Source organism: Microcebus murinus, chromosome 10 (assembly GCF_040939455.1).
Source record: "Microcebus murinus isolate Inina chromosome 10, M.murinus_Inina_mat1.0, whole genome shotgun sequence".
NCBI classification, from domain to species: Eukaryota; Metazoa; Chordata; class Mammalia; order Primates; family Cheirogaleidae; genus Microcebus; species Microcebus murinus.
This window is the reverse complement of record NC_134113.1, coordinates 94,824,793-94,851,935: the sequence shown is the minus strand read 5'-3', so window position 1 is coordinate 94,851,935 and position 27,143 is coordinate 94,824,793. Positions and strand designations below refer to the sequence as shown.

Here is a 27,143-nt window from a genome sequence, read left to right as displayed (position 1 = left end):
TCCGTAGCACTTGTCCAGTTGCAATGAAATTATTCATAATCTAGTGTCCGTGTCACAAGCTAGAGCCGTGACCATATCTGTCTCACTCAACCTCACATCCCTAGCACCTAGCAGGATGCTGTGGGCTGGTGGACAATTAATACTTGTCGAATATATGAATGAATGAATGAATTAATGAATGAATAAGTGCATGGAGAGGTTTGGACTAGAGCAGGGCTCCAAGTGCCTGCAGGAGCCTGCTTGGGACCCTACGAGGCGGGATGTTTGTTTTCCAGCCCACAAGAAAAGAAGGGTTGGTGAAGGGCACACACCCTCCATTTAAGTAGCAACTCAGAGGTTGCACATAACACTTACACTTACAACCATTAGCCTAAATTGAGTCACTTGGACACATCCAGACTCGGGGGAGGCAGGGAAGTATATCTTAAATATGGGTAGCTATGAGCTCAGTAAAAAATTGAGGGTTCTATTACTCAGAATAAGGAGAAAATAGATTTTGAGGACAACTAAAGAAATAGCTAAGATCTTGACGAATGAACAAAAATTATGTAGATCAGTGGTTCTCGAAGCTAAGTGCGGCCTGCAGACCCTTGGGAGTCCCTGAGACCCTTTCAGGGGGTCTTCAAGGTCAAGCTATTTTCATAAAACAACAGGGTGTTTTTTGCCTTTGTAACTATGTTGACATTGCAATAATGTTGCAGGAGCCATCTGGGTAAAACTGCTGCCTGAGCATAAATGAAGGCAGTGGCGCCAAAATACACTATAGTCTTTGCATTCTTCACTGCCAGGTATTTGCAGTAAAAAAAAAAAAAAGAAAAGAATTAATGCCAGTTTCACTTAAGAATGCCCTTGATGAAGCAGTAAACATTAATTTTATTAAATCTCAAATTTGAGTACAGCGTGTCATGAAACGAGAAGCAGCACACAGCACTTCGGCTGCAAATGAAGTGCAATGATTGTCTCAAATAGAAGCACTTGTGTTAATTGTTGGCGTTGGGGGCTGAACTAGCTACTCTTTTCAGACTGGGGAATGGCAAGCTCACATGTGCCTCTTTAAATGATCACCCAGCTGCGGTGTGGAGGACGGCCCAGAGGAAGGCAGATGGAGAGGGGACCAACAAGGAGGCAGGAGCCGTAGTCCAGGCAAAGGATGATGTCGGGATCTTGGATTGGAATGGTAGCAGCAGTGCAGTGACCTCGATAGGTCCGGGCGCCATTCAGAGGTAACATCCACAGGAATTGGTAAATGAATACATGGGAGTGGTTGGGTGCAGGGGGGGTCAAAGGTTACACCTAGTTTACTTGTCTTGGGCAACTTGGTGGATGGTGAAGTCCTCACCGAGTGGGGAACCTGTAGAGTAGTTTTGGAGGGTCATCATATGAAGATGGTAAGTCAGTCGGGGACGTGTTGAGTTTGCCATGTCTGGTGAACTTCCAAGTGGAGATGTCCAATGAGCAGACGGTTATCTACATCTGGAGCTCATGCGAGATACAGGCTAGAGAAAACAGCTGAGGCTTGGCCAGGGCCCGGGTTCTAGAGGAACAGAGTCTGGTTCATGATGCCTCGCGTGCCTCAGGTGTCCTCCTAGGCCCTGGGGGCCCTGGAGGCACCCACGGAACAAATGCCCTCAGAGCCCCGGAGCACAGTGCCGTTTGGGAGCTTACCACAGCTGCTCTCACGTCCCCACCTGCCTCCCACTCCTTTCCCTGCAGCCCAGCCAGATCTGGCGGCACCACTGGTGCAGTCTTTCCTTTTTCCTGCCACCCAACAGTGGCAGTCACTGGTTCTACTTCACTTTTTCCCTTAACTTTGGCATTTTCACTTTGACATCTTTCCTGAGAGCCAGGGGGGTGGGGACCCCAGCCCCACATGGTGACGCTGGGGGCAGGCCCAGGCCTGGGGTGTGGAGGAGCCTCCCTTCGGGCTTCCTGTCTCTCTTCATTTAAGCACCTCTCTGCAGAAGTCGTAAAGCCCTCTCCCCAGTGGGCTCCTGGTTGCAGAGTCCCAAGGCCTCACATAGGCACATCTGTGGGAGAAGCAGAGTGGAAGACAGACAGGAGGTAAGACAGTCAGACTCGGCTTCGTTCCTTTCCAGGAGCCGGGAAGGGGAGGGAACGTGGCAGATGCGCGGGAATGTGCTGGACTCTCAGTTCTCTGCCCACAGCTCTGGCTGCCTTCTGTTGCATTTCTCTTGGAACCGGTCATAAACAGTAATCTCCTGCTGGAGCTGTGAGCTTCCAGAGGCCAGGGACAACACCATGCTCCTCTCTGCTTCCCCACCATGCACAGCTAGGTGCCTGGGACAGCAGGCGCTCCTCCGAGGAGTTTGGACCTGAATTGCAAGACCGGAAAGGGACAGGGACTGGAGAGGGCCCCCAGGCTGAGAAAGGCAGAGGGACGCAGCTTGTCATGGGGCGGTGGAAGACAGAGGACTGGAAGGGGGGAAAAGAGGAGAAAAAGAGGGAAGGAAGGGAGGGAACACATCAGAAAGAATAAATATATATTTTTAATTTTTTTATTTTTATTTTGAGGGGAAATGGTGAAAGGGGGAAGGGAAGGGGGAAAAAGGAAGAAAAAAAAAAAGAAGGTGAAAGGGGGAAAAATAAGAAAAAGTGAGACAGAGGCCCAACCCTGTCTGCTCTCAGGAGAAGGCTGGGGAGGGAGGGACAAGAATAAATAAATATTAAGGTGGGAGGAGATCCATTAAAAAATGAAAAGAGGAAAGAAGGTAAAAGTGAGAAAAAGCAAAAGAGTAGGATCCATCTAGAGACAAATTTCTCAAAATCAATTTTCCTCATAATGCAATCACCAAAAATTGCAACCATTTGCAAATTTGCAAAATTGCAAAAATTGCAAGCATCATACCTACAAGCATTTCATAAGCCACTTGATCTATGCAGCTTCTTTTAACTATCTTTTGCATTTATGTGTATTTTTAAATTTTTGTCTTCTTTTGTGCTTTTTTAGGATTTTTGAACAATATGTCCAAAGGCACTTCTACTCTAGTTATCTTTAAAATGATGAATAAAGAGGGAGAGCTAAGATTCTCAGAAAGTGTTGACACTGAGCTCTTACCAATGAAATGCTGTAAAAGTGACAGATACACATTTTTAGGTAAATATGTCATTAGAGAAACTGATTCTAAGAGAATTGATTTCAGGTGTCTCAGAAGGCCAGGCGAGTTAGAAGAGGATTTGCAGACCCTGTGGGGCTTGGCGGAGTGTGGGGAGACGTAGGACTCAACGTCCCTCCGATGGGAGGCCCCATACAGTGCCAGCCTCCTGTCTCCACATGCTCAGTCCTTTCCCAACTCTGAAGACCTTGTGGCCTTGAAGCCATGCTGTCCCCCAGTGTCCTCCGCTTTCCCTGCATAGACTTATTCTGGGGGACAGGTCTCCTGGGGTACTGTCTGATCCCTCAAAATAGACAGGCTCCATTCTTGAGAATTCAAAGGTTTCACTCTGAGTGTGATAGCTATTCCGGAATGTCCTGCTCCTGTGGGGCCAATTTTTGGGGGTGCAAGGCTGAGAGTAGGACCCGATGGGGGCGATGGCTGCTACTTCACGTCTTGAGAGATAATTTCTTGTGCTGTGTCAGATTCTGTAGGCTGATACAAAATGGCCGCCCTCAACAGCAGATGAGCGGCCGCTGAGGAGTGTTGGCGACACTCAGGAGATGGTTTTCCCTTCCAATGTGAGGGCACTTGTATAGAAGAGGTCTACCTCTAAGTAAAAATTCCCCCACCAACTGGTTCCAGGCAGTCTTGAAGCAGCCTGAGGCCCTGACCATAATATCGGGGTGGCGCTGAGGGGAGTTGGGTAGGCCAAGGGCCTTGAACACTGTCGACACCCAATAAATGTGGAATGAAATAACTTTGATGAGGGCAGGGGTCAGATACCTGGGTGCTGGGAGGGTGTAAAGGGTGGGGGTCGGTGTTCACAAGACTCCAAAGTTGAGCTCCGTTCTGCATCTTTGGGGGAAGGAGGGAGGGACGGAAGGCACAGCCACCCCCATGTGGGCGTCTGAGGCAAAGGAGAGGAGGTGGAGGTTGCAGCCACCGAACCACAAGGGTTCTTAGAGGGGTCATGGTCTCTAGGAAGTTCGAAGGAAGCCAGTCAGCAGCAGACGGGCGTGCTGGGGTGCACATCCCGCAGCTCGCTTGAGTGGGCTGCTTGGAGGCTATGGGGAGAAGATAAAAGTGCCTGTGGGACCACAGACTGTCGCTGTGGTGGGGCTGTGCCCTCCCCTCTCCCCAGCCTCGCTCCTGTTCCATCCCTGGGGGCCAGGGTGAGAGCGGCAGGAACCTCAAGGGCTTTGAGAGAACATGTGCTGCGCAGTGCCGGTTTGCTCTCGTCTCTTCCTCGTCCCTCTTTGTCTCTCTTTGGGCCTATCGCTCTGCGCATCTGTCTGGCCTCCCAGAATTTCTGCGTTTCTTTTCCTCTTTTTTGTGCCACCCTGCACTTTGTGTTTGATTGTGGAGTGTGCTCTCGTGTAGCTGTTGTTTTAAGGAGCCGCTCCAGGTCTGTCCCTCCCCTCCTCCCTGGAGGCCTCTGTGCCTTCTTGGGGAATCTGTCCACAGTGTCCCTCCCACCCTGCTGCGTCTCCCTTACATTTTCCCCCAGCTGCAGGCCAGCCCTGCGGGCTCCCTTCACATCAAAGCTTGCCCCAAGCCTGCGTGGCCGCCAGAGGCCAGGATGCCTGTGTGCAGGCCAGAGGAGAGCTCAGTGGCGGCTGCAGCGGGGAAGGGTGAAAAAGGAGAAGAGGCACAGGTGTTCGAGGCCCGGGAGAGGCAGCACGGCTTCCTGGTGCGTGAGGCAATGAGGAAGAGAGACACAGACGCAGCAGCTGGAGGCCAGAGCACACGGTGGGAAGCGCAGATACAGAAAGGCACTGATCTGAGCAGAGAAACAAGCAGAGGGTGGGGGCAGAGGGAGGGAGAGAAAAAAGGGGCCAGGATCTCCTCAAGGGACCAGCCAGCCCTCCTGACTCTCAGTCCCTTGGGGTGATGGTATACAGGATGGTACTGTACTGGGGCAGGGCACCTCTGGGGACGCTGAGGATGTGGGAACCAAAGGCCAGCCCTCCGGGGTGGCAGCGGAAGCCCAAAGCACCAAAGAAAGCAGCAGCTGGAAACCCACAGCCTCCTCCCCTAAGCTACGCCCTGAGGCGAGATGGGCCAAGTGCAGGGAGCTGCAGGCAGGAAAGTGGCTCTCTGCACTGACTACAGGACCTGAGTGCGGGGAGTCAGCGCGGCCACCGTGTGGGGAAGTGTCAAGATGTCCCTAGCCTCTGCAGGCTTCTCACCACGGTGAGCTGAATCAGGATATCCCAGAGAAGGGTCATCCTGTATGGAGACTGTCCTGCCTTCACTGCTCGTCCAGTTCAGTCAGTCTGGGCCGGCAGGCAGTGGGGTCACTTTGAGTGGAAGTGGAAGGCTGCCCCGCCCCACTCTTCTCACCAGCCTTCTCCTGAGAGCTTCCCGTGGCCCAGGCTAACTTGTAAACAGTCCTCTGTGACTAGGACTGGTCTCCCTCCTTCCTTTCCGGGAAACCCCCTTCCTGACCTCTTATGTTCCTACTTGCCTGTTTAAACAAAATCTATCAGCCAGGCACAGTGGCTCACACATATAATCCTAGCACTTTGGGAGGCCAAGGCAAGAAGATCACTTGAGGATAGGAGTTTGAGTCCAGCCTGGGCAACATAGTAAGACCCTGTCTCTACAAAAAATAGAAAGACTGCCAGGTGCTCACTCCTGTAGTCCCAGCTACTCGGTGGGCTGAGGCAGGAGGATGCCTTGAGCCCAGGAGCTGAGGCTATAGTGAGCTATGATGATGCCACTACACTCAGCCTCGGTGACAGACCCTGTCTCAAAAAAAAAAAAAAATCTATTTGTCTGTCTATCTGTCTCAAGCACCTACCACATGTTAGGCTGTGGGTAATCCCTCTTCCAAGCAGATGGAATAATTGGAGGGGCTTTTTTTTTCTCTTCTCCCAAACCTCAGCAGGAGGACCAAGCCCCCAGCATGTCTGTGAGTGCTACAATCCTGCCGCTGGTTGTGTATTAGTGACCGACAGGAAACAGAATCCACTTGAGATGGTTCAAGAGACTGTAGAAGGGGGGTTATTTACAGAAAGGGATCCAGCCAACATGTTGAGGTACAGATACTATTAGCAGCAGGAAGAGTCCTGAAAAGGCAAAAATGGTGTTTTTGGAACCTAAGACACACAGCTATGGACAGAAAATATGCCCAGCGGAGGGAGACAGCAGGGAAATAACCCAGCCTCTCTCCCCGACCCTCCCGTCTCAACTCCGGGGGGCTCTTCCCACTGATCAGCCCCAACTGGTGCTAGAGGCCAAGGGAGCCTGGACGGTGCAGTCTGTAGAGGTCAGCCCTTGGTGGGCGGCAGGGAGCAGGGTGGCTGACCCGCCCTGCGAACATGAGCAGCATGGATTAGGGTGACTTGGCTTCTTCCAGGCCAGGGTCGTGTGTGCACACACACTCAAATGAGCCATTTTAGAAACGGAATTAGTATGTTGAGCACAGAAAGAGGAAATCAGTGATTCAAGTCAACTTGGCTTTAGTTAAGCGAACACGAGTCATTTCTCTGTGCTCCAGCTGGGGTCAGGCCTACAGCTGCCTGGACCATCATCTCCGTCCTTAAGGGGCTTGAGCTGGTGGGAGAGACATGGGAACTCAAGTCATCGCACATCATGGAGAGGGCAGGGCATGCCCAGGAAGAGGGTGCAGTGGGAGTTCAGAGTGGGCAGGCCACTGCCCAGACGGCAAAGGTGCCACTAGGGGAAAGAAAGACCTGGCTTGGGAGAGAGAATCAGAAGTCTGGTGGCAGATCTCGCTTCACCAGCCTAGGACCAGGTGCTTGCTGAGCCTTCCCCAGTCATCTCTCTGAGGCCCTCGAATGGCCTGGGCCTGGACTTCAAAGACAATTGAGCCATGCACCTGCCTTCTTTTTTTTTTTTTTTTTTTTTTGAGACAGGGTCTTGCTCTGTCACCTGTGCTAGAGTGCAGTGGCATCACCCTAGTTCACTGCAGCCTTGAGCTCCTGGGGCTCAAGTGATTCACCAGACTCAGCCTCATGAGTAGCTGGGCCTATATAGGCATGAGTCACCACGCTCAGCTAAATTTTCTATTTTATTGTAGAGATGAGGTCTCATTATGTTGCTCAGGTTGGTCTTGAACTCCTGGCCTCAAGTGATCATCCTACTTTGGCTCCCAAAGTGCTAGTATTACAGATGTGAGCCACTGCCCTGGCCTCCTGCCTGCCTTTGAGGTGCTTTCTGGGTGGCCTCCCTTCAGATGCTACCCTAGTCCCATGTCACTGGCCCCCAGTTACCACGTCAAGCTTCCAAAACTCTACATAGACATGTCATATCTCTGCTCAAAGGTCAGCAGTGGCTCCTAGTCACCTCCATGACAGCACTCCATTCTGCCTGTCAGGATTAACAGGCCCCAAGGGCCTTTCCCACCCCAGGTCCCCAACCTCCCTCCTGGAGCCCTCTCTACTCCCCACCTGCCCTGCACATCCCCACCAGTTTTGCACACCAGAGGATGGCAATGCTTTCCTTTCCGTCTAACTCTGGTTTGTTTGTTTTGAGACCGAGTCTCCTTCTGTCACCTGGGCTAGAGTGCTGTGGCGCCAGCCTAGCTCACAGCAACCTCAAACTCCTGGGCTCAAGCGATCCTTCTGCCTCAGCCTCCCGAGTAGCTGGGACTACAGGTATGCACCACCACGCCCAGCTAATTTTTCTTTTTCTTTTTTTCTGTGGAATTTTTTTTTTAAATTTTTCTATATTTAGTAGAGACAGGGTCTCGCTCTTGCTCACTCTGGTCTTAAACTCCTGAGCTCAAGAGTGCTAGGGTTACTAACTCGGGTTTTTAAACTTGAGTATGATCACTCACCTGGAGGCTTGTGAAAACACAGACGACCAGACGAACCCTGATTCAGCAGGTCTAGAGCAGGGCTGAGAATGTGCATTCCTCACAAGCTCCTAGCTAATGCTGCTGCCTGACCCGGGACCACACTGAGAGTCACTCCTCCAGCATGGCTGCCTGTTCCTCTGGCTCCATTCAGAGCCTGTCTGCACTCCCCTCCCCATCCCCAGCCTTGACTGTCTTCCAAGCCCGCAGAAACCACGCCTTGCTGCAAACTCCGGAACAGCATTTTCTGCTTGGTCTGCTCAGAGGCCTCAGACGGTTGGCTGGATATCGGGCAGGGAAATGACCTTCTGCTCTTTCTCTCCCTGATCCCTCTCTCCCTGAGGCTTGCACCAGGCCCAGGTCCTGGGAGATTCACTTCAGGACTGTCCACTGTCCTTCGACTCTTTGCCCACATCTCTGCAGCCACTACCTCAGCTCGGGCCTCATCTTTTCTCACTGAGATTGTTGCAGTCCTGCCTCTGGTGCTTCACCTCCTCCAGTTCGCCCTCCATACAGCATGGAAGGGATCCACTTTGCAGATCTAGGCATCGTCCCTGCAAAAACTCCTCTACTGGCTCCTAGTACCCCGGATCAAGTCCCAGCATCTTAGCGCGGCATTCAAGCGGCTTCACGTCCTAGCCTGGCTCCATGGTTTCAGTCCCCACCAATTTGCTGCCACCTTTTCCGTGAATCCTCTTGTGATCTCACCTGGCAAAGAGCCCACCCCTTGCCTGGGGATGGCACTTCGTGGCATGTCCCGCAGAGTGTCTGGTTAGTGGTATGCAAGTCCAGTTCACTGGACTGGCTGTAAGTGTCCTGAGGGGACATTGTCCCCGCATGCCCTGGGCCCAGTAATGCCTGCTGACTCACGATCAGTATCTCCCTCAGGCCCTGCCACTTCTGCAGGCTGGGGTCCCTGATGGCCCAGGCCCCTGCCTACTTCAACAAGGCCACAATGAACCGGGGGATCTCTTTTAGGCACCTGCTCCTGGTGCTGCAGCTGGGTAAGTTCTCAGACCTGGGGTGGCAGTGCAGATGGCATGGGAGGGAAATGCAAAGGTGGGGGTGGACAGTGGCAGCGTTGAGGCCTGACTCCCTTCTTGTCCACCCAGCGCTGCTCCCGGTAGCCACTCAGGGAAAGGAAGTGGTGCTGGGCAGAAAAGGAGACACCGTGGAGCTGCCTTGTAAAGCTTCGCAGAAGAAGGCCATACCCTTCGCCTGGAAGCACTCAAATCAGACCAGGATTCTGGGAAAACAGGGCTCCAGCTCCTTCGAGACTACAGGTAGGGTTGCCTGGCTCCCATCCAGGGAGGAAAACACACTATGCATCAAACAACCCTGGTGCCAGAGACCTACTTCTAGTACATTCTGAGATCCCAAAGGGCTTGGGTTTACAGAAGAAACCCAGTGACACTCTTGCTGATGGCCCAGGGAATGGCTTTTGATGGTATATTAATTTTAATACTTTAATAGTCATGAGTTATTTTAATGAGTTTTAATTAAGTAATTAATACTGAGGGGAGACCAAATCTTGCTCTGTTGCCCGGGCTACAGTGCTGTGGCGTCAGCCTAGCTCACAGCAACCTCAAACTCCTGGGCTCCAGCGATCCTCCCACCTTGACCTCCCAGAGTGCTAGGATTACAGGCGGGAGCCACCCGCCTGGCCTTAATGAGTTTTAGGAAAATAACTATCACATAAAAATCCATGATTACTCAGATATTATTATTACAGACCCATGTAGGCAATCCATTAAAAGCAATAGAATGATATTTTTTCTAGCTTTTTTTTTTTTTTTTTTTTTTTTTTTTTTTTTTTTGAGACAGAGTCTCGCTTTGTTGCCCAGGCTAGAGTGAGTGCCGTGGCGTCAGCCTAGCTCACAGCAACCTCAGACTCCTGGGCTTGAGTGATCCTTCTGCCTCAGCCTCCCGAGTAGCTGGGACTACAGGCATGCGCCACCATGCCCGGCTAATTTTTTTTATATATATATATCAGTTGGCCAATTAATTTCTTTCTATTTATAGTAGAGACGGGGTCTCGCTCTTGCTCAGGCTGGTTTTGAACTCCTGACCTTGAGCAATCCGCCCGCCTCGGCCTCCCAAGAGCTAGGATTACAGGCGTGAGCCACAGCGCCCGGCCTTTTCTAGCTTTTTTTTAAAGTTTTTTTTTAAAGAGGAGATCTTGCTGTGTTGCCCAGGCTGGGGTGCAGCAGCTACTCACAGGTGCAAACATAGGGCACTGCAGCCTCCAACTCCAGGTTGCAAATGATCCTCCTGCCTTAGCCTCCTCAGAAGCTGGGGACTACAGGCTTTTGCCACCATGCCTGGCTAATGTTTTTATTTTTAGTAGAGATGGGGTCTCCCTCTTGATCAGGCTGGTCTCGAACTCCTGAGCTCAAGCAGTACTCCCAGAGTGCTAGGTTTACAGGCATGAGCCACCACACCCAGACAACATATTTTGCCAACATATTCTTTTAATTATGAAAAATTCTAACATGTGTACGAGTAAAGTAATTATGTAATTATGAACCCCCATGCATCCCACCCAACTTCGACAATTATCAATTTGTGGCCTTTTTTTTCATCTACATCCCCAAACCCCACCTCCCAGCACCATATTATTTTGTAGCAAATACCAGACGTTGTATCATTTAATCTATAAATACTTCAATATGTATCTCTAAAATGTAATGACTGCCTTATAAAACATATCTACAGTATCATTATCACCCCTTAAAATTTAAAAAAAGGCAGAGGTGTGGTGGCATGTGCCTGTCGTCCTAGGTAGTGGAGAGGCTGAGGTGGGAATGACCACCTGAGCCCAGGGGTTTGAGGCTGCAGTGAGCTGTCATCAGGTCTCTGCACTCCAGTCTGGGTAACAGAGTGACACCCTGTCTCTAATAAAAAAAAAAGTTAAAAATAATTCCTTTAATATAATAACCATCCAGTCAGTATTCAAATTTCCCCAGTTGTCTCATAATATTATTTTTACATTTGGATTATTTGAATCAGTATCCAAATGAAAAGTCATGCATTGTATTTGGTTGATATGTCACTTAAATCTCCTTGAATTTATTTTTTTACTCTCCTTTTTTATTCCTCTTATAGTTGATTGGTGGAAGAAACCAGGTGATTGTCCTGTTGTTTTGCATGTTCTGATTAGGAGCTGGCTGCATTCCCATGTTGTCATTGAACAAATTCCACTGTCCTTTGAATCTCCTATAGATTGATGGTTAGATATAGAGACTTAGGCTTACATTCAGTTTTTTTGTCGGAACATTTCGAAGGTGGTGTTTTGTTTTATTTTGTTTTCTCTTAAGAGCATTTCTTTGGCCAAAGGTAATGTTGTTTACTTCCAATTTTATCAGATCAGCAGTCATGTAAGCCCTGTCACTCTTTTTGTACTATTAAGATTAATCAGTGGGTTCAACTGTTAGTTTTTTTTTGGTTTTTTTTTGAGACGGAGTCTCACTCTGTTGCCCAGGCTAGAGTGAGTGCCGTGGCATCAGCCTCGCTCACAGCAACCTCAAACTCCTGGGCTCAGACAATCCTGCTGCCTCAGCCTCCCGGGTAGCTGGGACTACAGGCATGTGCCCCCAAGCCCGGCTAATTTTTTCTATATATATGTTAGTTGGCCAATTAATTTATTTCTATTTATAGTAGAGATGGGGTCTCGCTCTTGCTCAGGCTGGTTTCGAACTCCTGACCTTGAGCAATCCGCCTGCCTCGGCCTCCCAGAATGCTAGGATTACAAGCGTGAGCAACCGCACCCGGCTGTAGTTCTTGAGGGATCTCCATACTGTTCTCCAGAATGGTTGTATTAGTTTGCATTCCCACTAGTGTATAGGATTTCCCTTTTCTCCACGTTCTCACCAGCATTTGTTATTTTTGTGTCTTTTTGATAATAGCCATCCTAACTGGGATGATATGATACCTCACTGTGATTTTGATGTGCATTTCCCTGATGATTAGTGATGTTGAACATTTTTTCATATATTTGTTGACAATTTTTATGTCTTGAAAAATGTCTGTTCAGATCATTTCTCCATTTTTCAATTGGATTGTTTTCTTGCTGTTGAGATATTTCAGTTTCTTGTATATTCTGGATATTAATCCCCTGTCAGATGAGTAGTTTGGAAATATTTTCTGTAATTCTGGAGGTTGTTTTTTCCTTTTCCTTATTTTTTTTCATGGAAATAGGGTCTCCCTCTGTCACCCAAGCTAGATTGCAGTGGTGTGATCATAGCTCCCTATAACCTCGAACTCCTGGGGTCAGGTGATCCTCCCACCTTTACCCCCAGAGCAGCTGGGACTACACATCTGCACCACGATTCCCAGCTAATTAAAATTTTTAATTACAGATGGGATCTCATTATGTTCCCCAGGCTGGTCTTGAATTCCTGGCCTCAAGCAATCCTCCTGCCCTAGCCTTTCAAATAACTGGTATTACAGGTGTGAACTACTGCACCCAGATGAGCTTTTATTCATACCCAAACCAATGTCCTGAAGCATTTCCCCTATATTTTCTTCTAGTAGTTTTATTGTTGAAAGTCTTACATTTAGGTTTTTTGTTTGTTTGTTTGTTTGTTTTTTGAGACACAGTCTTGCTCTGTTACCTAGGCTAGAGTGCTGTGGCATCAACCTAGCTCATAACAACCTCAAACTCCTAGGCTCAAGCAATCCACCTGCCTTAGCCTCCCAAATAGCTCGGAGTACAGGCATGCGCCACCATACCTACCTAATTTTTTTCTGTACAAATTTTAGTTGTCTGGCAAATTTCTTTCTATTTTTTTAGTAGAGACAGGGTCTCGCTCTTGCTCAAGCTGGTCTCGAACTCCTGACCTTGAGTGATCCTCCCACCTCGGCCTCCCAGAGTGCTAGGATTCCAGGCGTGAGCCACCGAGCCCGGCCACATTTAGGTCTTTGATCCATTTTGAGTTCATTATTGTATAGCTTGAGAGCTGGAGGTCTAGTTTGATTCTTCTGCATGTAGATATTCAGTGTTTACAGCTCCATTTATTGGAGAAACTGTCCTTCCCCCAGTGAGTGTTTTTGGCACCTTTGTCAAAAATCACCTGTAGATATTTGGATTAATTTCTGGATTCTCCATTCTGTTCTGTTGGTCTGTGTGTCTGTTTTTTATATCAGTACAATGCTGTTTTGGTTACTATAACTTTATTGTATATTTTGAGATCTGGCAGTGTGATCTTTTTACTCAGGATCACTTTAGAAATTTGGGGTCTTTTGTGGCTCCATACACATTTTAGGATTTTATTTTCTATTTCTGTGAAGAATGCCATTGGTATTTGGTAAGGATTTTATTGAATTTACAGATTGCTTTGGGTAGTATTGTCATTTTAACAATATTAATTCTTCTGATCCATGAACATGGGATGTCTTTCCATTTGTTTATATACTCTACAATTTCTTTCATCAGTGTTTTGTAGTTTTCATTCACTTTCTTGGTTAAATTTATTCCTAAGTGGGGATTTTTTGTAGTTGTTATAAAGCAACTGCCTTCTTGATTTTTTTTTTTTAGCTACTTCATTGCTCATGTATAGAAATACTACTGATTTTTGTATATTAATTTTGTATCTTGCAACTTTACTGAATTTGTTTATCAGTTCTAAGGGTTTTTTGTAGAATCTTTAGGCTTTTCTACACATAAGATCATCTCATTAGGTTTGGAAGGTGTGGCTTTAAAAAAAATCATGTCATCTGCAAACAGAGACAATTTGACTTCCTCCTTTCCAATTTGGGTGCCCTTTATTTCTTTCTCTTGCCTAATGGCTCTGGCTAGGACTTCTAACTTGATATTTAGATATCTTTTTGTTACATAAACTTTGCTGAAATGGCATCTTCTATAATAAGATTTGGCTGTATATTAATCTACACTTCCCAACAAATTACTTCCTTTATAAAAATTGTATTGATGTTACTGTTTTTTCTCATGATTTAAAAGGTATTAGTCTGGGCACAATGGCTCACGCCTTAATCCTAGCACTTTGGGAGGCCAAAGCAGGAGGATTTCTGGAGATCAGGAGTTCAAGACTGGCCTGAGCAAGAGCAAGACCCGGCTCTACAGAAAAATTAGTTGGGCATGGTGGCATGCACCTGTAGTCCCAGCTACTTGGGAGGCTGAGGCAGGAGGATCACTTGAGCCTAGGAGTTTGAGGTTACAGTGAGCTGTGATCATGCTACTGCACTCCAGCTCCAGCAACAGAGCAAGACCCTGCCTCAAAAAAAAAAAGTATTACATGGTCATTACAGATATTTGGTAAATGCAGAAACAAATAAGGAACAAAATAAAATGCATGCATACTTCCATTGTTCAGAGATCTCTGCTAACATTTTGATTTATTTCCTTCCAAACTTGTTCAGTGTGGAAAATATAATATATATTATTACATAAATGATGTCATACTGTAAATACCTTTTATCCTACTTCCCCATTACATTATAATGGAACTATCAATTATTAGAATAATTTTTTAAAGTAATCTGGTAATATTTAATAAATACAAAATTAAAAAACCCTTGACCTATTAATAGTTATTCTGGAAAATATATTTCACAGAAATAAAATTGTGAATACTTAATAGTATCTGTGTAAGGACATTGTCTTAAGAATTGCTTTGCAAGTTGACTAAGGAGTTGATAAAAAATAAGAATTGGCCCAGCTCGGTGGCTCATGCCTATAATCCTAGCACTCTGGGAGGCTTAGGCAGGCGGATTGCTCCAGGTCAGGAGTTCAAAACCAGCCTGAGCAAGAGTGAGACCCCATCGCTACTATAAATAGAAAGAAATTAATTGGCCAACTAAAATATATGGAAAAAATAAGCCGGGCATGGTGGCGCATGCCTGTAGTCCCAGCTACTCGGGATGCTGAGGCAGAAGGATTGCTTGAGCCCAGGAGTTTAAGGTTGCTATGAGCTAGGCTGACACTATGGCACTGACTCTAGCCTGGGCAAGAAAGTGAGACTCTGTCTCAAAAAAAAAAAAAAGAAAGAAAGAAAAGAATTGTTTATAATATCAAAAATAGAATTCAACCTAATGTCTATCAATGAGGGAAGATTTGAACTATGATACTACCATGTGAAAATCAAGAAAATGGGCTGGGTGCGGTGGCTCATGCCTGTAATCCCAGCACTTTGGGAGGCCGAGGCAGGAGGATTGCTTGACCTCAGGAGTTTGAGACCAGCTTTAGCAAGAGCAAGACCCCATCTCTACTATAAATAGAAAGAAATTAGCCAGCCAACTAAAAATAGAAAAGAATTAGCTGGGCATAGTGGTGTGTGCCTGTAGTCCCAGCTACTCGGGAGGCTGAGGCAGCAGGATTGCTTGAGCCCAGGAGTTTGAGGTTGCTGTGAGCTAGGCTGACGCCACGGCACTCACTCTAGCCTGGGCAACAGAGTGAGACTCTGTCTCAAAAAGAAAAAAAAAAAAAAAAAGAAAGAAATTTTGAGGTGTTGGCCCACTAAGGACTAGAGCTCCCTTGTTACCATGGTGTAACCTGGCCTATTCCGACTGATGCAGGTAGATGTTATTTTCATGCCCACAAGGACACCAGGACCCAGAGAGGTAGGGTTCCTTGCCCCAAATCACACAGCTGGTAGGTGTCAAATTCCAGATTCGATCCTAGGAAGGCTGGCTTTGTATAATAGCGCACACTTTTTTTTTTGAGACAGAGTCTCACTTTGTCTTCTGGACTAGAGTGCAGTGGAATCGTCATAGCTCACTGTAACCTCAAACTCCTGGGTGCAAGTGATCCTTCTGCCTCAGGTTCTCGAGTGGGACTATAGGCGTGCACCACTACACCTGGCTAATTTTTCTTTTTTTTCCTTTTTTTGCAGAGATGGGGTCTTCTTCTTGCTCAGGCTGCTCTTGAACCCCTGGCCTTAAGCAATCCTCCTGTCTAGGCCTCTCAAAGTGCTATGATTACAGGCATAAGCCACCACGCCTGGCCTGTAGCTCACACTTTTTTTGTGACAGTCTGACTCTGTCGCCAGGCCAGAGTGCAAGTGTGCAGTGTGGCATTATCATAGTTCACTGCAACCTCAAACTCCTGGGCTCAAGTGATCCTCCTGCCTCAGCCTCCCAAGTAGCTGGGACTACAGACACGTGTCATCATGCCCGGCTAATTTTTTTCTATTTTTAATAGAGAGGGGGTCCCACTCTTGCTCAGGCTGGTCTCGAACTCCTGACCTCAAGCAATCCTCCTGCCTCGGCCTTCCAGAGTGCTAGGATTACAGGCGTGAGCCACCGTGCCTGGCCAAGCTCACATTTTTAATCCTCACAATTTGCTGCCTCAGCGACATTAATGTTATAGTGGTTTCAGTCAATAAATTCCCAATAGTCATAACTAACCCTAACCTTGCTAGTGCCACTCGAAGGCTCAGCGGGATCAGGCTGTGTGACTGTGTAGCAGGCATGGCTAGCCAAGGCCTTTTATAACCCTCTGAAAAAGGAACAAACATGAGAAGAAGCGGATGTTCAGAGAGGTGGAGTCATTTGTCTGAGACCATTTAGTGGATGGGAGAGCCAGGTCTGGACCTAAGTACAGCTGATGCCAAATTGTCACGTGATGACTAATCCAGATGCCTGCTCCTCCCCGGCGCTCCCTTCAGCAGGTCTGAGCCACTTCTGTTCCCTCTGCTCTCACCAGGCTCCCTTACTGCGAGGCTCTTGCATGGGCTTGACTGCAAAATCACCTCTCCCACTATTTCTGCTTTGGAGTTAACCACCTGAACTAAAGTCTTTGCTTGATCAAACCTTAGTCAGGCTTCTGGATCTTCTGCTAGGCCCATCTGTGTACTTCCTTGTAAAATCCAGTTTTAGCAAAGCACCCTGCTAAGTCAGTTTAGTAAGAACCCCCATCCTCGACATCTGACCATCCTCGACATCTGATCAGGTTCCTCATCCTCCACCATCCCCCAGGTGGTGTCTGGTCACGCTGCCTGTCTTCAGCAAGAATCCTATTAGGTCAGTTTAACCAGAATCCCCCTCAGTAATGTTTCCTCTTACTGATCTTCCTTCCACTGACCCCCACCCTGCTCCTTGGCTATAAATTCCTGCTTGCTCATGTTGTAGGCTGAGTTGAGCCCAATCTCACCACAAGCCATTGCAGCGGTCCCTATACCTATTGGAGTGGTCCTGAATAAAGCCTTCCTTACAGTGAAAAATAAAAAATAAATAAATAAAAAAAAATCAAGTACACACAACAACCTGGATGAATCTCCAGAGAATTGTGCTGAGTGCAAAAAAGCAATCTCAAAAGGTAACATATTGTATTAATCCATTTATGTAACATTCCTGAAATGACAAATTTTGCCAGGAGTTAAGGGGGAGAGGGTCCAGAAGGGAAGAGAGTATGGTCATAAAAGGGCAATATATTAATAATTACGGTGCTGGAAATGTTCTGTATCCTGACTGTGTCAATGTCAATATCCTGGTTGTAATATTGTGCTATAATTTTGCAAGATGTTACCACTGGGGTATACTGGGTAAAGGTGCATAGGAGCTCTCAGTATTATTTCTTACAATTACATGCAAATCTCAAATTATATCAAGATAGAAAGTTTAACTTAAAAAATCAGGTGCATGCCTGTAGTCCCCGCTACTGTGAGGCTAGGGTGGGAGGATGGCTTCAGCCAGGGGTTCGAGACCAGCCTGGGCAATGTACTGAGACATAGTCTCTTAAAAAAAAAGAAAACCGGCTAGGCGCAGTGGCTCACGCCTGTAATCCTAGCACTCTGGGAGGCCGAGGTGGGCAGATTGCTCCAGGTCAGGAGTTCAAAACCAGCCTGAGCAAGAGTGAGACCCCCGTCTCCACTATAAATAGAAAGAAATTAATTGGTCAACTAATATATATAGAAAAAATTAGCCAGGCATGGTGGCGCATGCCTGTAGCCCCAGCTACCTGGGAGGCTGAGGCAGGAGGATCACTTGAGCCCAGGAGTTTGAGGTTGCTGTGAGCTAGGCTGACACCACGGCACTCACTCTAGCCTGGGCAACAAAGCTCTGTCTCAAAAAAAAAAAAAAAAAGAAAGAAAGAAAACCACCCCAAAAAAGGTCAATTGTCATAATTTCAAAACAAACCAACCAAGCAAAAAGAATGAAGAAGCTCCACATATATATGCTTAGAATGATGTCAAGGATTTTTTTTAAGTGAAAAGAGTAAGCTATATATGTAACATAATCCCATTTAAATTTAAAAATTTGATATGTGTAAGTACATGTTTGCATGAGCAAAGAAAAAGCATCAAGGGAGACACATCAAACTGTTTATAGTAGCTGGATCCAGCAGCCCATGCCTATAAGCCCAGCACTTTGGGAGGCTGAGGTGGGTGGATCGCTTGAGGCCAGGTGTTTGAGACCAGCTGGGGCAACATAGCGAGACCCCATCGCTACAAAAAAATAAAAATAAATAAATAAATTAAATAAAAATTTTCTAAGAGAAAAATTAGCCAGGTGTGGTGACGCATGCCTGTAGCCCCAGCTACCTGGGAGGCTGAGGCAGGAGGATCGCTTGAGCCCAGGAGTTGGAGGTTGCAGTGAGCTGTGATCACACCACTGCACTCCAGCCTGGGTGACTGAGGAACATCCTTTCTCTAAATTAAAATATATATAGTAGTATTAGAAGGGTGAGCAAAGGAAGAGGAAAGTGTTGAGTCTGTGTAATTTTTGTAGTTCCAATGACTAACCTAAAAAGTAAAGATTATCTTAAAACAACTTTTAAAATATATATTACTAGTATTTTCCATTTCATTAAATATTATTTATAAATATCATTTTTGGTGCTGACCTAATATTGCATCAAATTAATGTCCTCTAACAGCCATTATCTGTTGTCTAGCACTGTGCCCTACTAACAACACTGTTATTTCTGTATGTAAATATTGGTGTACATTTTTAAATTATTGTTTTAAGGATAAAGTTCTAGAAATGAAATTAAGAATATGACCTTTCAGAAGTAGTTGGTACATATAGCAAGACTGCTGCCCCGAAGACTCTGCCTGTCCGTGCCAACTCTAGGTAATGTCACTGTGTGCCTCTCTCGTGAGCTCACCTTGCCAACACTGGGTAGCATTATTTAAAACTTTCTTTTTGCTAATTTTATAGTTGAAAAACATATCATTGTTCTAATTTGCATGTCTTTGATCACCTGAGAGATTAAAACAATGTGCTACTTTCTAAAAATTCTTAAGTCTTTTGTGTGGATGCTTTTGTTCTGTTTCTAAGGACCTGCTCTTCTAGAACAGCTTCTAGAACAGCTCCCCTTCCAACTTCCTGGCTCTGACAATGGCAGCGTCACTCTCCTTGTGGCCCCAATTTCTGAACCACAGAGTCAGATTTTTTTTTTTCTCTACTTCGGTCCCTGGCTTCCCATCACTCACCAACTGTGCCCGTTCCTTTCTTTGAAAGTGTTTTGGTTTCGTCCTCTTCTCTGTTCCCATGGGAAAGCCACCTTCACAGGCCCAGGCCCACATGCCCCCACCGGGATTACAGTGAGCTTCCTGGTGATCCTCTGTGCTACCAGGGTCTCCTGCTTGGCTTTCTCTTCCTGCTGCTGCAGCGCTGACTTCCGCAAAGCAATGCTCTGCACACCCCTCCCTCGCCCACTGGACTACACCTAGAAGCCTCTGCCGGACACTTGCCCTCTCAGCAACACTGCGCACAGCTGCCCACCCAGAAAGCTCCCCCTGCCCGCGGTCCCGCAGCTTGCCTGAGCTGCCCTCCTGGCGCTTTCTCCCCTTCCCAGAAGGCCCCTGCCGCCTCCCTCTCCTCTCGTCTGTGGCCTATCATTTCTTTTAAGGCTTTGTTCAATACTGGTCACCCTGAATTTGTCCTAGACTCACCCACATGCTTAGACCTTTCACACTGTCTTGCCATCGCTTTCCCAAAGGATGAGACGGCACAGACACGCGCACTGTGGTTTGTTCCTAAAAGAAAGAGAAGCAAGCAGACAGAGTTATTTCAGGAGGAGGCGATGCATTTGAACCAATTGTGTTTGGGGCGAAGCAGGCAGGGTGTGCATAGGCCTGAGTGTGGCCATTGGGAGCTGGGCAGAACTGGGGCATGCAGAGGGATTTAGATGTTTGCGGAAACGGGGAAAGACCTAGTCACAGTCTGGGGCAACATGCCTCCATCTAGATGTCAGAGCAAGAGTCCAAGGTGAAGAAACAATAATGGTACTTAGACATGGAGGATGGAATCAGAGGAGGCGGAAAAAGAGGCAAAGCCAGAGTAGGCTGCTCTTTCAAGAAGCTCGGTAAAGGAATTCTGAAAAAATACGCAGCGGGATTTCAAAAAAACTGGGGAGCTAAACCAGTGCAGAGATCTAGGAAACAGCAAGCAGGGTAGGTACTACTTAAGGGACTAATAAAGGGGGAGATTTGGCGTGTGCAGGGTGGGTGGGGGTAAACCAGAGCAGGAGTGCGCCCAGGCTGCGCAAGGGGGACAGGGGCAGCCTGCGGTGGGGACAGGGCTCTGCGCTCTGGAAGAGGAGGGAAGGGAGAGCGTGGCCAGGCGGCACCCAGTCTCCTGCACCAGGGTGGGGCGCCCAGAGGGGCCTAGGAGTCCTCAGGAAGGCATAGGCCACCTGTGGCCACCTTTGCCTCATCCCTCCAAATACACATTCTAAGTAAAAAAAAAAAAAAAAACAAGCCTCTGTGTTTGTGAGCTCAGCCCCTAGAGCCCTCCTCCACAGGGATTCTGGAGCTGCCACTGCACCCAGAAAATGCTCTCTGAAGGGAAGAACTTCCTTGTGGGGATGGTTGTTAGATACTAAAAGAAGAGAGCAGAGTAGGCCACATATCCATCCATGCCAGAGGAACTTGCCAGAGATAGCATTACACAGTGTAGCCAACAGGCCTAGGTTTTAACCCTAGGTCTCCACTTAGTGGAGTCAAAATTCAAAAAGGAGAAAAGACACATAGTGAAAAGTCTTCCTCCTGCACCTGCTTCCTGTGTATTCACTTCCTCTCCTCAGAGGCAGCCAAGGTTACCATTTTCTTATGTTTACTTCTAGAAACATTTTTTAAATATAGAAGGCATATATTTTTTCTCTCCCTTTTTAAACAAATAGTAGATAGTTTAATATCTTGCTTTCTTCGGTTAGTGATGTTTTTAGATACTGTTCTATATCAGTATATAAAGAGCTTTCTTGGCCGGACACGGTGGCTCACGCCTGTAATCCTAGCACTCTGGGAGGCTGAGGCAGGAGGATTGCTCAAGGTCAGGAGTTCGAAATCAGCCTGAGCAAGAGAGAGACCCAGTCTCTACTAAAACTAGAAACAAATTAATTGGCCAACTAAAAATATACAGAAAAAATTAGCCGGGCATGGTGGCACATGCCTGTAGTCCCAGCTACTCAGGAGGCTGAGGCAGAAGGATTGCTTGAGCCCAGGAGTTTGAGGGTGCTGTGAGCTAGGCTGACGCCACGGCACTCTAGCCCGGGCAACAGAGTAAGACTCTGTCTAATAAAAAAAAAAAAAGATCTTTCTTATTCTTATGGCTGTAGGGCAATCTACTGAATGAGTGAACCATAATTTATTTAACCTACCCTTTTTGGTGGACATTTAGCTTTGTATGTGCATTTGTAATTCTGATAGATATTACAAATTGACCCCTGAAGAACTTGTACTGGTTTCCACTCCTACCAACAACGTGTAAAAGTTTAGACAATTACTTAATGTCCTCAAGTCTCAGCTTCCTTCTTGGTAACATAAGCAACACAGTGCCTATTCCTCGGAATCACTGTGGAGATAACTCGAGACGGTGCATGTAAAGTGTTCAGCATGTGCGAGTTGGTGCTCTCCAAGTGAGGATATTATTTTATTTTGGATCAGAGAGATATTGTCCCAGACAGGTAAATGGCTACGGTGGGATCTCCTTGCCAGCCTGGGGCACTCTGACCAGGACAGGGCAGATTCTGCAGGAAATTAGCAGCTCAGGTCAGAAGAGTTGAGCATATGCTCCTGCCATGGGGGCCTTATCTCCTGGGTACCTCCACCTTCCCCAAACGGCTTCTACTCCCAGGTCCCTCCATGATGAAAAATCGTGTGGAATCAAAAAAAAACCTGTGGGACCAAGGATCCTTTCCCCTGGTCATCAAGAATCTGGAGATGAAAGACTCAGGGACTTACATCTGTGAAGTGGAGGACAAGAAGGAGGTGGAACTGCTGGTGTTTGGACGTGAGTGGGGCCTTCCAGAATGAGCATGCCTCCAGCCCCGTTCCGCCCCTCCTCCCACCCTGCCCCCAAACCAGCCTGAGCTGGTGACACTTCACCAGCCCAGAGAGGGATTGAGTGGCCACCAGTTCCCTCAAACCCTCCTTGGGCCTTGGGTCAGGCAGGGGAGGGAGGAAGAGGCCTAGAGAGAGAGAAGGAACAGAGGAAGGAAGAAGAGATAAGAGGGACCAGGGACGGGAGGAATGGGGGAGAGGAGAAAAGGGACGGAGGGGAGAAGGAGCCAGGGAGGCCCTGCCTTGGCTGGGTGGGCAGCTGGGAGCTGGCAGGAAAGGCAATGTTGGTTCAGGGGATAGCAGAGACACTCCTGGTTTCCTGTCCTTTCCCTTCTCTGTGGGAATGGTGTGTGTGTGACACAGGTGGCCTGTTCCCTCCACAGTGACGGCCAACTCGGGCACCCGCGTGCTGCATGGGCAGAGCCTGACGCTGACCTTGGAGAGTCCCCGTGGTAGCAGCCCCTCAGTGCACTGTAAGAGTCCAGGGAATAAAAACATAAATGGGGTCAGTCTCCTCTCATTGCCCCAGCTGGGGCTCCAGGACAGCGGCACGTGGACATGCACCGTCTCCCAGGACCGGCAGACACTGGCATTCAAAATACACATCTCAGTGCTGGGTAAGAGGGGCCCCTCCGTCCGCAGCCTCCTCCCTGCCTCAGGGCTGACAGCCCCTCTTCCCTCCCACTGCTCTGCTCCGGGTCTGGTGCTGGGGGACTGGGGGACGGGGAGGCTGGATCCAGACCCCCAGAGCTGAGGTCTGCCCCGAGGGATACACTGGGCCCCTTGTCCTCGGCATGGGGGACATGGCCACAGGGAGGGTTGGGGAGGGTAAGGAGAGATATGTGAGGCCCTAGAGACCCCTGGGGGAGGCCCCCAAGGAGGAGTGGCAAGGGTGTCTGTTTTCTTTGCTATCTCAGCTTCCCACCTCGCCAAGTTGGCAAATCCACTTACTCAGGGACACGAACGCCAGCAAGGCAGATCTGAGGAAATTCTACACTGTACCTCTATAGCCCTGCATGAGGCACTGCGGGGAGACCAAGGTCCCACCCCAGATCCTGTCCTCCGGTGCCTAGGTGCTAGTTTGGTGCATGAACTACAAAATCCTGGCTCTGCCACAACCACGTGGCCTTGGGCAACTTACTGAACCTCTCTGTGCTTGGTTTCTGCATCTGTAAGATGAGGATGGCCTACCCTGTGGGTGCCAACTGACGTGTGTAACACCCTTAGGGCAGTGCCTGGTGCACAGAAAGCCCTGTTGCAGTGCTGGCTCTTATTTTGTCAAGGGTGAGAAATGACGCCTCTGAGGGTGGAGGCCAAGTGGCTCCTGGACCTTGAGGAGGGGGGGTCCCCCAACCCCGCCCCCGCCCTGTGGCTGGGCTGTTCTGTGAAGGTTTCTGGAGGAGGGAGGTGGGCTGCCTGGGAATATGCTTGGTGGAGAGACGGAGGGAAGACTGGAGAGGTAGAAGGAGTTTAAGTACCTGAAGTGACAAGCTAGGACTAAGTTTGGACGTACCTGGTCCCCCTTCCATCTCCTTGCTGCCCCTGCCACAACCCTACGCCCCTGTACACCCTCATCTTCTTAACTCCTTCTCACCAGGGTCTCTCTCTTCCCACCTCCAGCATTCCAGAAGGCCCCCAGCACCATCTACAAGAAAGAGGGGGAGCAGGTGGAGTTCTCCTTCCCACTCACCTTCGAAGAGGAAAACCTGGATGGCGAGCTGAGGTGGCAGGCGGAGAGGGCTTCCTCCCCTAAGTCCTGGGTTACCTTCTCCTTGAAGAACAAGGAGGTGACTGTGCAAAGGGTGACCCAGGACCCCAAGCTCCAGATGCCCAAGATGCTCCCGCTCCAGATCACCCTGTCCCAGGCCCTGCCCCAGTATGCTGGTTCTGGATACCTGACCCTGGTTCTTGCCAAGGGACAGCTGCACCAGGAAGTGAAGCTCGTGGTGATGAGAGGTGAGGGGCTAGGCTGAGGAGGGGAGAGCAGGGGAAGGAGGTGGAGAGGCCCTGGCTGCAGGGTTGAAGTGACTGAGGGCCATCTGGGTTTGGCGCTGTTTTTTTTTTTTTTTTTGAGACAGAGTCTCGCTTTGTTGCCCAGGCTAGAGTGAGTGCCGTGGCGTCAGCCTAGCTCACAGCAACCTCAAACTCCTGGGCTCGAGCGATCCTTCTGTCTCAGCCTCCCGAGTAGCTGGGACTACAGGCATGTGCCACCATGCCCGGCTAATTTTTTTTTTTTTTATATATATATATCAGTTGGCCAATTAGTTTCTTTCTATTTATAGTAGAGACGGGGTCTCACTCTTGCTCAGGCTGGTTTTGAACTCCTGACCTTGAGCAATCCGCCTGCCTTGGCCTCCCAGAGAGCTAGAATTACAGGCGTGAGCCACCGCGCCCGGCCTTGGCGCTGGTTTTGAACTGACTCATCCATAAGACAGTCTGGGGCTGCTCCACCGAGACTCCCCAAAGCACCTAGGCTAAGAACCAGGGTTCTAGTTCTGCCTGTGCCCAACATTCTGTGGTCCTGGCAAAGCCCCTACCCACCGCAGGCCTGCTTTCTCACCTGTCTAATAAAAATAACAAAATCTGCTCTTTGCTTGCTAGTAATGATGATAATGGCGAACTCTGCTGAGTTCTACGATTCCTTAGCTCCTTATCATCATAACAACCCCACAAATAATAATGGCTAACACCCGATGCTTAGTACACACCAGGCCCCATTCAAACACTTTACATATGTTCGTGCATTTAATTATTGTCCAGGGCACGGGTCATTAAGGAACTTGCCCAGGGACTCACAGCTAGTAAGCAGTAGAGCTGGGAGTTAAATCCAAGACCACTGGACACCAAAAGCTGTGTTTTCACTCTTATGATTGCATGAAAGCGTGCCCTGAGAGGCTAAAAGAAGGCCATCCATGTAAAGTATCATTTTCTTTTCCTTATGACAGAGTCTCACTCTGTCACCCAGGCTACAGTGCAGTGGTGTCATCGTATTTCACTGCAACCTCAAACTCCTGGGCTCAAGCCTCCCGAATACCTAGGACTACAGGTTGGCACCACCATGCCTGGCTCATTTTTCTATTTTTGTAGAGACAGGGTCTTACTCTTGCTCAGGCTGGTGTCGAACTCCGGCCATCATTGATCCTCTTGCCTCAGCTTCCCAAAGTGTTAGGATTACAGGCGTGAGCCACCGCTGGGCCTAGCATATTGTTTTGATGGAGAGCTTGAGGGTGCTGGGGACCCGGGGGCCCAGGCTCCCAGTCTCAGCCTCTCGTTCCTCTGCAGTGACTCAGCTCCAGAACAATTTGACCTGTGAGGTGCTGGGACCCACTTCCCCTAAGCTGGTTCTGAGCTTGAAGCAGGAGAACAAGGAGGCAAAGGTCTCAAAGCAGGAGAAGGCCGTGTGGGTGCTGGACCCTGAGGAAGGGATGTGGCAGTGTCTACTGAGTGACGCGGACCAGGTCCTGCTGGAATCCAAGCAGGAGGGTAAGGATCCAGGTTCCATGGCCTAACCCCAAGCCTCTCGCTGTGGCGCCTTCGCCTTCGTGTGGTTGGCAGAGACCACCCAGGGTCCCAGCCTCCCAACTCCTCTGAGAGGGAGGGGCTATGGGCATGGTGGCGGGGAGGCGCAGAGGTGAAAAGGTGAGTTGGGCATGGTTCTGGGCTCTAGCCTCCCATTTGCAGTCCTGCAAGTTCCCACCTCCATAAGGTCTACAGCCAAGGAACAGTGCCCAGCTGACCAAGGGCCCGTCCCTGGCTCCCCTTTGAACCGAGTCTCATACACACACACACACACACACACACACACGTGCACATACGCACTCACACAGGGCCCAGGGTCTGGAATGTGGACCACTGCTTCTAGCTTTCCAGCGTGCCCTAGAGTCTCTAAAACACAAAATCCCTTCCCCAGCTCTGCCTGTACCATGCCCCACTTCCCGGGCCTGGGGTCAGGCTGCTGCAGTGGGCTCTGTGGCCCCGGTGGAGGGCAGTGCGCCAAGCACCCCTCTCTCTCTTGCAGTTTCGCCCCAACGGTTCCCTCAGGTGCAGCCAATGCTCCCGATTGTGCTGGGTGGCTCCGCAGGCCTGCTTTCCATCGTGCTTGGCATCTTCTACTGTGTCAGGCTCCGAAGGGTGAGTGAGCCTGGCCAGGAACCCTCCCCCCGAAGTCCCCAGGGCCCTCAAGCACCTGAGTCCTGTACCGGGGTATCCTGTATGTGGGGCTGCTTCTGGTCCAGCTCCCTCTGCCCACCCCGAGTGCCCTGCTGCCCTATCCAGACCCCACACGGAGAGACAGGAAGGAGCAGAGAGTTCATTCCAGGACAGATGGCCTCAGCCACAGTGACTACTCCTCCTCTCCCAGCTGCCCCTACTCCCCCCTCCAAGAGGCACCTCCCTTCTGGAGGCCTGGGACCCTCATGACTCCCCTCCTTGTCCCTGGACAGCGCCAGGCACAGCGGAAGTCTCAGATCAGGAGACTCCTCAGTGAGAAGAAGACCTGCCAGTGTCCCCAGTAAGGATCTGGGTAGAGGGGGTAGAAGGGAGAGAAAGGGAGGGAAGGGTGGGAGACTGAGGGGAGGAAAGGGGAGGAGAAGGGGAAGGAGTTGACAAGAGAGAGGGGGAGGAGGAGGAGGGAGGAGGGATGGAGGGAGGGAGGAGGTGAGGGGATGGGGCTAAAGGGGCAGGTGCAGAGGAGAGGGGTGGAAGGAGATGGCCAAGGAACAGAGGGGAAGGGGCAGCAGGTAGAGGTCTCTTGGAGGGCACTGCAGCTGTGGCCCAGAGGCTGGCACTGCACTGGCAGAGAAAACCCACAGAGGTCCTGGAACACACAGGGGTTGCAGTGGGTGGACTTGATCCCCTTATATTTTGTTCCCCCAGCCGGTTCCAGAAGACACATAACCTCATTTGAGGTCCGAGGCCAGAGGGGTTGCCCACTTGCAGCCTCCCAGGCTGTCTGCCCCACGT

The 27,143-nt window shown here is 49.0% G+C and overlaps 1 protein-coding gene across 1 annotated transcript; it reads left to right on the top strand.

The window, feature by feature from the left end:
* The first annotated feature begins 1,816 nt into the window (after nt 1–1,816).
* On the top strand, nt 1,817–27,143 carry CD4 (CD4 molecule). Its single transcript, XM_012760698.3, has 10 exons — nt 1,817–2,061; nt 8,827–8,942; nt 9,051–9,221; nt 21,976–22,131; nt 22,565–22,798; nt 23,802–24,137; nt 25,464–25,664; nt 26,200–26,312; nt 26,624–26,691; nt 27,057–27,143. Exons 1-10 carry the CDS (start codon nt 1,871–1,873, stop codon nt 27,085–27,087), a joined length of 1,617 nt encoding a protein of 538 aa, XP_012616152.2. The 5' UTR covers nt 1,817–1,870; the 3' UTR covers nt 27,088–27,143.